The following is a 12,082-nucleotide window of genomic DNA, read 5'->3' as shown; positions in this document are numbered from 1 at the left end:
ATTGTTTGGCATTGACTACAGCGTTCAAACAAACTTTAAATGAAAGTTGATGTTAGAATTCATCAAATAACTCAGTTTTGACGTTCATAATGCGAACTTATATCCAAATAATTGATAAAACAAGATGAGGTGTCCGGGTTTCGAAGCGTCCGGGAATTCGAATCATGACGTTATGTCTAAGTTTAGATTTTGCTAGCTGGGTGGTCTTTTAGGGAAAATAAATTTTGAGAAAAAAAATCCTTAGATCCATGAACTGAACTGTTAAACATGTCGGATAATTCAACTTCGGATAATCGAATCATCGGATAATCGGGGATTCGAATAATCGAGTACGGACTTACAATCTTGATCTTTGTTCTTTTATCATCAGTGAAAATTTAAGATTTTTTAAAATTTGGAATAAAACAATGAAATGAATCTCCATAATTTAATTACCTTTTGATTGTGGAAATATACAGTTCACACTCGACTATCCGAATTTATTCCAAGTTTGATGGAACCTTTCGGGGAATCAAACTTTGGATTATAATTTAAAAAAAACAAACGAAAATCAAATTCCATTTCCTGCTCCTGAATGCACTCAAAAATCACTGAGTGTTTGAATTGTCTTGTATGAATTATTAGTTATTAAATTCAGGAACATCAATCGCGTATTTTGAGGTTACACATTCCCTCACTCCATAACTCACTGATTGAATGACGTCGACGAGCTCGCGCTAGCCGTCGTCGTTGGAATGGCCGAGGTCGTCACGACAGAAACAACATTACCAGTAACAGCTGATGACGGCCCAGGTACGACCAACGACGACGACGCTGACATCGAGTGGTAGGTCGGATAGGGTGGCCAGTAGGAGGGAAGCATCGGCATAGGTGATCTCACGGATCCGCTGCTGGAACCGGCCACGACGGTGGGAATGTGCGAGGTAGCTGTCGTCGTCGCCGTCGATGACCCGGACGAGCCTACGGACTCGGGGCTGGCCGCGGCACCACCGGATGTTGTTCCGAAGCTTCTCGCGGGGCTCGTGCTGCTGCTTTCGGACGGACCAGCGCCGTAGGAATCGATATGGTGGGGTGAATATCGGTAACCGGTGCCGGTCGGTTCCGCCAGCTGTGCCTGGGCCCGGCAAGCGTCCATCAGCCCGTGAAAGTCAAACTTGTACGCGTACCGTTTGCCGTGCACCTTGGTCATAATGTTCTTGTCGTAGTAGTACCTGAAGAGAGAGGGAGATGGAGAGAATGAAAAATCCATGAATGAAGCCATTCCCACGGAGGCTCGCTCTCGAGAGCCCCTTTTTGCCTTCTTTTTCCGAGAAATCTGCGTAAACACACATAACATCGCGATGATTCACCTTTCTTTTCGACATTCTTCGCATATTTGCAGCATCCCGTACGACGCGCGTGTGAGAGGAGAGAGCACGTGGTCAATGCGCGCGCGAAAAGGCGCCCAAAGCGAAATGCCGCAAACGTAGCATGCTCTGCATTCCTTTTAACGGTCACTTTATGTTTATGGACCAGTTGATGAAAAGTGGGTGAGAAGATTGACCGGTGACGCACAGGTCGTAAATGGGATGTTGCATGACTGTATCCGTGATTTCATAAATCATGAATGTTTATGCAATCTCGCATGAATGTGCATTTTTTGTTTCATTTTCTTGAATATGTTTTTCTGTGTTCAGGCCATTTTAAACACCTTTTATTTTACGGAAAAGTTGACTTTTTTATGATCATTTTTTCATATTTGTACATGTCTTTTTTGTAATTTTAACATTATTTTTTAACTTTCAGGCCTATTCTACAAAATACATGTTTAAAAAATACTTTTTTTTTACCTGCAATTAAACTTAAATTTTCTCTTTGAAAGGGAATTGAGTTATTGAAACTTCTTAAAATTCAATTAATAAGGAATATCTATAATTTATTGAAAAATCAAAATTCAGTCAAGTCAAAACTCAAATTCAATCAAATTACCTAAAATTTCACTCCCAAAAATGTTTTTTTCACTGCTTTCGCTGAAAATATTTTTTCTAATAATCTTAGCTCTATTTGAGCTTTTTTTCCTACGTAATGCAATAATTTTAATTTTCGGTCATTGGTAATTTTGATCATTTTTGACCGGCTCCGTGGCTTAATGGTTACGGCTTCTGCCTCACAAGCAGAAGGTTCTGGGATCAAATCCCGGTCGGTACCTTTGAAATTTGGAATCAAGAATTTGAACTTTGAATATGAACAAAAACGAAACAGAATCAGGTGAAATTCGAACTCACACCTTTGGATTGATGATCTGGGACTCTAACCAGTCGGCCATCTAAAGGTTATAAAACATGTTGTATTCTTCTCATATTAAATACGCTCTGATCCCTGATTTGCCTGAAGGGATTGGGAGCCTTAAGATAAATCAAGGATCCGTCTGGTGCTTGCTTCTATGTTAAGGCGGGGCCGGACAATGCCCAACGACCTCGGAATTGGGCCGCTAGGATCTCTGCCATTCTGAAATGGGTCGTTGGAAGCAGCGCGAGGGCTATCACCACCTAATACCCGGGACTGAGATATGTTGTATCAGCATTCGGCATATACAAAGTCTGATACAATTTATACTTTCCCATAATTTCGCTACTGGTTAGCGGGTATTGGATTGGACCACACACACACACATTGGTAATTTTGATCATTTCGGTCATTTTGGTAATTTTAGTCATTTTGGTAATTTTGGTAGTTTCGGTAATTTTGGTAATTTTGGTCATTTCGGTAATTTTGGGAATTTTGGTACTTTTTAGGTTATTTTGGTAATTTCGGTCATTTTGGGTAGTATAGTCATTTTGGTCATTTATTTTTTATTTTTTTATTTAGGTTATTTTTTGTCATGTAGGTCATTGTCTTTTTTTAGTTTTTAGTTTTTAGTTTTTAGTTTTTAGTTTTTAGTTTTTAGTTTTTAGTTTTTAGTTTTTAGTTTTTAGTTTTTAGTTTTTAGTTTTTAGTTTTTAGTTTTTAGTTTTTAGTTTTTAGTTTTTAGTTTTTAGTTTTTAGTTTTTAGTTTTTAGTTTTTAGTTTTTAGTTTTTAGTTTTTAGTTTTTAGTTTTTAGTTTTTAGTTTTTAGTTTTTAGTTTTTAGTTTTTAGTTTTTAGTTTTTAGTTTTTAAGTTTTTAGTTTTTAGTTTTTAGTTTTTAGTTTTTAGTTTTTAGTTTTTAGTTTTTAGTTTTTAGTTTTTAGTTTTTAGTTTTTAGTTTTTAGTTTTTAGTTTTTAGTTTTAAGTTTTTAGTTTTTAGTTTTTAGCTGGGTGCAGAATAGTTGTCCGCAAAGCGGCCTCAATTTAGAACTGTCAAAGCGGAACCAATTTACTGTTCGCAAAATAATACCAAGAAGAGGCAAGTATTGTGATCGATCTATAATTTATTTTGTCAGGAATAAAAAAAGTCGATGGCGTCGAGCTATTAAGGTATTCGCAGTCAAAACATCTTAAGAAGAGGGTTGAAATCGAGATTGGCATGATTCGTTGCTAACATTTCAAAATCGCTATGTCTCACGCAAAACCTATGTTTATGACACTTTTTGAAATGTTAGCGATGAATTATCAATAACTATGAATGGTACCTGCCAAATAATATTGGATATTCTTACTCCGGTATTATCACTGCACATCAAAGATACATAATCTCGGAACTTCCATTCGGTTGCTCTTCTGGTTCCCGAAATTCCACCCACTTTTGACACAATTTTTCATCACGTGGAAAACAAAAAAAGGCCTCTTTTGGCCGCCCATCGTTTAGTATACGAAGAAAAAAGTGGGATGCACTTAATTTTTCATTGAAAACATCAACATCAACAGATCCAAAATGTTTGAAATCAATTCACTTCAGCACCAAAAAATATGTCACGCTTGAGCTTGAACATAGCCTTCTACTTTGTTTATGTTTACAGCTGTAGTGCTGTTGTATTAGTGAGGAGCAGTGAGGAGCTTTCGAAAATCACGTTACGCATTCTGTCTTTTCAGCACCCAGGTTTTTAGTTTTTAGTTTTTAGTTTTTAGTTTTTAGTTTTTAGTTTTTAGTTTTTAGTTTTTAGTTTTTAGTTTTTAGTTTTTAGTTTTTAGTTTTTAGTTTTTAGTTTTTAGTTTTTAGTTTTTAGTTTTAGTTTTTAGTTTTTAGTTTTTAGTTTTTAGTTTTTAGTTTTTAGTTTTTAGTTTTTAGTTTTTAGTTTTTAGTTTTTAGTTTTTAGTTTTTAGTTTTTAGTTTTTAGTTTTTAGTTTTTAGTTTTTAGTTTTTAGTTTTTAGTTTTTAGTTTTTAGTTTTTAGTTTTTAGTTTTTAGTTTTTAGTTTTTAGTTTTTAGTTTTTAGTTTTTAGTTTTTAGTTTTTAGTTTTTAGTTTTTAGTTTTTAGTTTTTAGTTTTTAGTTTTTAGTTTTTAGTTTTTAGTTTTTAGTTTTTAGTTTTTAGTTTTTAGTTTTTAGTTTTTAGTTTTTAGTTTTTAGTTTTTAGTTTTTAGTTTTTAGTTTTTAGTTTTTAGTTTTTAGTTTTTAGTTTTTAGTTTTTAGTTTTTAGTTTTTAGTTTTTAGTTTTTAGTTTTTAGTTTTTAGTTTTTAGTTTTTAGTTTTTAGTTTTTAGTTTTTAGTTTTTAGTTTTTAAGTTTTTAGTTTTTAGTTTTTAGTTTTTAGTTTTTAGTTTTTAGTTTTTAGTTTTTAGTTTTTAGTTTTTAGTTTTTAGTTTTTAGTTTTTAGTTTTTAGTTTTTAGTTTTTGAGCAATTCCAGCCCAAACCGGAATTTTTTAGGTACTTTTTTCTCGACCCTCTCCGATTTCAATGAAACTTTGTAGACATGTTATCCTACGCTTATATAAGCCATTTTTGTGTATATGGAGCCAGTTCCACACGATAATGACATTTGAGAAGGAGGTAAGTGTTTTAAATATTTTTGTAATTCGGAATCTAAATATTTCTGTATCTCGAAGCCGTTGCATCGTATCAAAAAGTGGTCAAAGACAAACTTGTAGGAAATTTGACGGGCTTTTCGATAAAAATACACTGAAAGAAAAAAACACCCAACTTTTATGAGATTTTTTGATTTTTAAGTTTATAAGTCAAATTTGAGGGGGAGCCCAAGATTTTTTTTCGTTCAAAATTTTTGTGAAGATAGCCTAAGATGTTACAAAAAGACTCACGAAAAATGCAGGATGGAGCAACTCACCTAAAAAAATACAAAAATCATTTACTGAAACTGTTTTTTTGAAAAGTGCTCTAAACGTCAAAATTTTCAAAAACCAAATACGGGAATCAATTCTCCAGACAATTTAACATAAAAGTCTCCATATTGACTACTATCCTAAGTCCAATCCTTGTGAAGATACAGCGGTTTTAAAAATAAAAATGTAGAAAAAATAGGTTTTTTGATGGTTTTTGGCAATTTCTATATGACAGACTTGATTTTTCAGTCTCGTAAATATTTTTACCGGATAGCTCGTCCAATTTCCCATAAGTTTGTCTTTGACCACATTTCAATTGGATGTATGAGCTTACAGATATAAGCTAATTACATTGCTCATAACTGAAAACATCATATTTTTTCAGTGTAGTATAGTAACCTGGATAGTAAATTAGCTTATATATGTAAGCCCATACATCCAATTGAAATGTGGTCAAAGACAAACTTATGAGAAATTGGACGAGCTTTCCGGTAAAAATATTTACGAGACTGAAAAATCAAGTCTGTCATATAGAAATTGCCAAAAACCATCAAAAAACCTATTTTCAACACTTTTTATTTTTAAAACCGCTGTAACTTCACAAGGATTGGACTTAGGACAATGGTCAATATGGAGACTTTTATGTAAAATTGTCTGGAGAATCGATTCCCGTATTCGGTTTTTGAAAATTTTGACGTTTAGAGCACTTTTCAAAAAAACAGTTTCAGTAAATGATTTTTGTATTTTTTTAGGTGAGTTGCTCCATCCTGCATTTTTCGTGAGTCTTTTTGTAACATCTTAGGCTATCTTCACAAAAATTTTGAACGAAAAAAAATCGTGGGCTCCCCCTCAGATTTGACTTTTAAACTTAGAAATCAAAAAATCTCATAAAAGTTGGGTGTTTTTTTCTTTCAGTGTATTTTTATCGAAAAGCCCGTCAAATTTCCTACAAGTTTGTCTTTGACCACTTTTTGATACGATGCAACGGCTTCGAAATACAGAAATATTTAAATTCCGAATTACAAAAATATTTAAAACACTTACGCCTTTCTCAAATGTCATTATCGAGTGGAACTGGCTCCATATACACAAAAATGGCTTATATAAGGGTAGGATGACATGTCTACAAAGTTTCATTGAAATCGGAGAGGGTCGGGTACAACCGTTTCCCTATTTGGCATGGAATTGCTCTTTTAGTTTTTAGTTTTTAGTTTTTAGTTTTTAGTTTTTAGTTTTTAGTTTTTAGTTTTTAGTTTTTAGTTTTTAGTTTTTAGTTTTTAGTTTTTAGTTTTTAGTTTTTAGTTTTTAGTTTTTAGTTTTGAGTTTTTAGTTTTTAGTTTTTAGTTTTTAGTTTTTAGTTTTTAGTTTTTAGTTTTTAGTTTTTAGTTTTTAGTTTTTAGTTTTTAGTTTTTAGTTTTTAGTTTTTAGTTTTTAGTTTTTAGTTTTTAGTTTTTAGTTTTTAGTTTTTAGTTTTTAGTTTTTAGTTTTCAAACCCCAAACGCCCCTAAATGCAGCATAATTTTATTCACGAGAGAGAAAGGAATTACAAGCAAACGTAAAAAAGCTCACCTCAACGCCCGGCTCAGCTTGTCGTAGTTCATGTTGGGCTTTGCCTTCCGCTCTCCCCACCGCCGGGCCACCTCGTCCGGGTCTGTGAGCTTAAACTCTCCGCCAGTTCCCTCCCAGTGGATGAAACGCTCGTTCGACGAATCAGCGAGCAGTTCGAGCAAAAACTGCCACAGTTGGATCTGCCCACCTAGGAAATAATACCAGATATTTGAGAGAGAGGGGAAAAAACGGTGAGAGATTCACAATAATAATACCGATGGTGATGGCGCTGACGAGGAAGGGGAAGTTGGATTATGTTGTATTTGTGAGATTGTGGATTTTAGGGTAAGTTAAGAGATTGTCGTATATTGAGTACAAGTAAATAAGGGTCAAACAATAATTTGTTTGATTACCCTAAATGACCAATACTAACCTTGTGCTACCAAACGATGAGATGCAGCGTTCAACAGTTGGTATGGCTCTGCAAATAAAATGGAAAGAAACGATTAATATCATTTGCAAAACACTCCACATTACCTTATTTGCTTTGTCTTTTCAAAAGTTTTGTTTATTTTCAGGTATATTTTTTTGCTTTGAATCATTAAAAAAATTATTATTACTTTTTAAGACAGTAAATTTGTTATGGTTTTTTTTTTGCGCTATTGAAATTTGCAAAAAACTGCCATAAATTCTATAATCTGTAATCGGTTTATAACGAATAACGCAACTGCCATCATTTGTTTAACATAATCTTCTTCCTTTACTCAGCCAAAAAAATATTCCCACCGTCACATGCTGGTAATGATTCAATTTGAATTCAACCGCAAAGTCGTTCAACAATCAACGAAAAAAAACGTTTCTCGTTAAAACGCTTGGCATTCGAAAACAAGCTGCTTCTACCCCAAAATTCGCGGAATCCACGTTATATCTTTGCCTTAATTTATACATGAGCCAATCGCTTCCCACAAGAAGACAAGACAATTTTTTGGCGGCGCCGTGACCAGACACTACAAGGTGGCCAGTTAAGTCTGAATTATTTACCACCCGGAAAAGGACGCGCCACCGTCGGTGAGGCCGCCAAAACCACAATAAAGATCGCGGCCGCCGCCAAATTGCTAGACAAGTGGCTTAGTTGGACCACACCGATGAGCCATCGGCGGGGTGGATTCGTTTTTTTTGGTGGTGGTTTGCAAGAGTCATAATCACTTGGAGAGAAAAATGTGTTTTTGGCGGTTCGATTGCTTCAAAAAATGTGAGTCATTTATACACGACAAGACATCAATAAATCACTTCTATGGACTGAAGATAAATTTCTTGGAACGAAATTGTTCCCAGTTATTCGGCATTGCAAACAAGTGTTCCGTAAACTTGGTTGAATCAGATTTTGATTAAACAATTTTGATTTTTCAATTTGTTTGGACCAAATTGTCAACTTGTGAGCCTGGTAAATTGATTTTTGGATTTAAGATAAGCTTATCAAAACTTCCAAAAATAAAGCACTTCTGCACCAACGTCATTTTCAAGTTTTTAAAATATTAAAGATTTTTTCCTCTCTAATATATGTGTAGTAAATAACCTATATTTTATTGTTTTAGAATTATTGTTCCAACACACTTTTTCTAATGTTAGCCTTGCCAAGAATAAAAATTATGAAAAATATGTGATGCTAAGGCTACCAACTGTACTAATTGTAATTTAGCGTGCGGATTATTACACATCTGCATTTTTCAAAACATGAACTTATTTTTCAAAACTTATTCACAGTTTGAAATTCTTCAATAGAAATTAACAAAATAAAAAAAAACCTGTATATTTTTTTTCTCATAAACGCATGGTGAGGTCAAAACTAAAGTTAATACATGGGCTTATTGCAATGCAGTCATCCCTCATATTCGGAACAGTTTACAGATCGGCCAGTGTTGAAAAAATCATAGAAAATCGATAATTGAACTTAATGATTCGTTTTAATCTTCATTTGAAAGCTTTTCTTGCGATCTTTCCAATGCTGTATTCAACAACTGCAAATTTTAACTTTAATATCAAGTTTTTGAAGAAAAACTTTGTCCCTTGAAAACCACAAATTCGGAACACTTCTTTCTTACTGATGTAAACAAACTTTGGTTCTCCCCATGAGTACATATTTTTTAACAAAATATTGACTTCACGAACTGAAACCAACGAAACTCAGGCTCAGTTATGTTTTATATATGGTCTTATAACTTTTTTTGTGAAAATATCAGTTAAATTGTGGGAAGCAGAATAACATCCCACAATTATGGAACAGGCAATTTGGAGGCAGTGTTTTGCTGCTCTAGATAAAATAGTCTTGAAATGAAGTTTTTTTTGTTCAAAAAGTACGACTTTTACTAGTGAAATAGCAAGAGAATGTCCAATTATAGGTCCTAAAAATAGTAGGATCGACAGAAAAGCTGCATTTGGCATGCTATTGACAAATAATCACAAAAGTGTTCCGAATTTGTGGGTGTTCCGAACATGTGGGATGACTGTACTGAAAATATTTAAAAATATTTGGACTGAGTCAGTCGATTCTACGTCCAATGAGTCCTGGACAAATTTTTAATGATGTTTGTTTGTGGTTTAGACAGGTTTTAGAGGTGGTGCCGAACAGGAAGGGTGGTCAGATTTGATTGAACATTTCTTGTTTGTTTGGTATCCACAGTATTCACCAAATTTGAGCTTGATCAGAAAATGCGCTTTTTTGTGTACAATTGTGAGTACATAAATTTTAGTTGATTATTATGAATAGGATTAGTAAATTTCCCCGATTCCGCGAAACGTGTAAAATTCGTGAAATTTTATACTTTTCGTAAAACCATGCAATTTTACATCTTTCTGTATTCAATACACAAATTTGTCACATTTTTCAAATATTTTATCCACGAGTTATAGCAGGAAACAAAAAACTAATTTTAAGCCTTAGCGTATTATAAAGCATAAACTGTCAAAAGATAATTAAAGTATTTCTGTTATGTTTCTGTAAGTTTTTCTGTTAACATATTGGATCAGCTTGCAAGCGTTCGATTCAGTATGCCAATCAATCTTTTAAATTTAACTCTTGATCCTTTTTCAACGATGTTTTGAGGGGGAGATTAGATTTTTTTAAATGTAATGGTTTGAATAAAAAACCCTTCCAACGGTTTCGAAGAAAATTCACGTTGAATTACGCGTTTTGACTTGACAAGAGTGTCAAATATTCTTTTGATTTTGAATTTAATTTTCATATAAAACTGTTTAGTTTTCTAAAACGAATATTTTGAAAAAAAAAAAAACAAGTTTGCGATGCCTGAAATAAAGTAACTATTACAAATTTCATTCTGTATCTTTGCCTGTTAAGATTTTTTTCCTAAATAATCTGATTCAGCAGTTTTACAGTCTTACATGACTGAAAAAGGCATAGCAAATGAAAAAAACATTCTCGGGTATCACGGTCAAAATTGGACAGGATAATAAAAATTCGATTGATATGAAATAAGGTGTAGAAAATACTACCTGGACTTTTTATATGATTTTTTTTGCAGATTAATTCAACATGTTTCACGTTCCGTATTTTTTTGTAAATTTGGGTGTTTTGAAATAATGGTCCCGATAAAATTTACTATTTTTAGCGTGCAAACTCACTAAACTTACTAAGGTTAGTGAATTGTCAAGATTTCACAGATCGCGTGAAAAAAATCATAAAATTGTATACTTCATGTAATATTTCATGCAAGTTTAAAATTTTCCGTATCATTTTTTTAATTTTGGATGTTAAGTTCTCAAATCATCAAAAAATTGTAATTGCTCGATTTATAAAATAATATTTAATTAAGTGTCAAAAGATGCATAAAATGCCACCGGTACCAAATCGTCGCACGTGCATATGAGTTTAGAACGCCATTTTTTGCAGGTCTCAATGCCTCGTCTTTTGACGTTCACTGACCCCCACAATTAAATTACAATCCTGAGATATTCTGTTGTCACTCTTCCTATGAAAACAGTTAAGATCTGATCGTGCTATCTTGACACACCCTGAAAATTGCTTCAAGTGCGACAACTGGCGAAGTCCTTGTAGATAAAAAGGAAGACACTAGTGGTTGGTACTAGCAATGGTGGCCGACAGCTATAAAGTCAACTTCGTTTTTTTCGCGACAACTGGCCAAAGTTAATTTAGTCAGAAGCAGTTTGACGACTACTGCAAATGTTTTTTTTTGTATTTTTTTTAATTAGATTATACTCATAAGACATAAGTCTCTGCGGTTAATACAACGCAGTAGGCCTGGCCGCTTCAATTTTTGCAAAACATGTTCGGGGTTACTCGGATGTAATGCAATCATTAATATTGACAAGAAAGGACTTGGGGCGTAATCTAACCACAAGTTCTTCCAGGATGCTTTCTTGGGACTGGCTGGGCTTGTGTTCGATTAGATTAGATAAAATTATACTATGTTATGAAAGTATTGTTTTCGTAATTTTTCCGGTCTGTACCATAAAAAAAACTCAAGATGTTAAAAACTGCCGCAAAATTACTGTCTTTAAAAATAACATGGCTAAACACAATGAAATTAGTTTACAAGCGTTCGTCAGAGTTTTTTTCAATAGAAATTTAAAAAATTTGATAAAGTTATTTTTCCATAATTTCGCTGCCGGCTAGCGGGTATTGTGGAAGCACACATGAATATAATCATTCGTTTTCCATCAAACAAAATGAGTTTTAGAAAAATCCAACGCCTTTTCCATAAAATGCTGGGTGATTTTTTTTTTTAATTATCCACTTTTCCGCCCATCACGTGTGAATCACTTTCGCGTTCAACCTGCTCTCCATATAAATTACTGCCGGATGAAACCCGATGAACTACCTCCATACAGCAGTGGCAAACTCCTATGATGATGGTGATGGTGATGCGCGTGATGATGATTGTAGTGGTTTCCGGGATAAACCCGCACGGCGGCGGCGGATGCATATCTCCTCGCGACGTGCAGATCCTCGGAAAATCTCCACATCGTCGAGCTGAGGCCGGCGGCCGCCGCCAAACTCACTGACTCAACACTTGTGCTCATTTTCCACGAACACACGACGTCGTCAAAAAGCCCGCGCGCGCGTCACGACCACGTGACTGGTGACGTTACAGTGGAAAGGTTGTTACGCGACTGACCGTTCGACGCGACGACCAACTACTTCCGCAGAGGGAATCTTTTGTTGTTTGGCGAAGATTCAGAACCGTCCCCTTTCCTTTGCTCCTTTTTGGCGAGAGTTCGAGTTTGTTTGTTTGCTGCGGAAGCGCATGAGCCGCACTTAATTCCTGTGTCAACAAAAGAGAGAGCAAAAGATTTTCTGGCTTTTCCCCCTGTTTCTCTCGGAACAG

The 12,082-nt window shown here is 34.3% G+C and overlaps 1 protein-coding gene across 1 annotated transcript; it reads right to left on the bottom strand.

Annotated features, from left to right (window-relative positions):
* On the bottom strand, positions 1–11,777 carry LOC120431741 (protein FEV-like). Its single transcript, XM_052708537.1, has 4 exons — positions 11,576–11,777; positions 7,153–7,200; positions 6,741–6,927; positions 1–1,211 (listed from the first exon to the last, which is right to left on the bottom strand). The coding sequence occupies exons 1-4, from the start codon at positions 11,775–11,777 to the stop codon at positions 686–688; spliced, it is 963 nt and encodes a 320-aa protein (XP_052564497.1). The 3' UTR covers positions 1–685.
* Between the last annotated feature and the right edge of the window lie 305 nt (positions 11,778–12,082).

The sequence above is a fragment of the Culex pipiens genome, chromosome 2, assembly GCF_016801865.2.
Source record: "Culex pipiens pallens isolate TS chromosome 2, TS_CPP_V2, whole genome shotgun sequence".
In the NCBI taxonomy this organism is placed as follows: Eukaryota; Metazoa; Arthropoda; class Insecta; order Diptera; family Culicidae; genus Culex; species Culex pipiens.
Note: the sequence above shows the minus strand (reverse complement) of the source record. Positions and strands in the feature narration are given on the sequence as shown.

Coding starts and splice junctions, on each gene's coding strand:
- LOC120431741 (XM_052708537.1), bottom strand. CDS start 11,777: ATGAGCACAAGTGTTGAGTCAGTGAGTTTGGCGGCGGCCGCCGGCCTC. Junction 6,928..7,152: donor TCATCGTTTGGTAGCACAAG/GTTAGTATTGGT, acceptor ATTATTTCCTAG/GTGGGCAGATCCAACTGTGG. Junction 1,212..6,740: donor AAGCTGAGCCGGGCGTTGAG/GTGAGCTTTTTT, acceptor CTCTCTCTTCAG/GTACTACTACGACAAGAACA.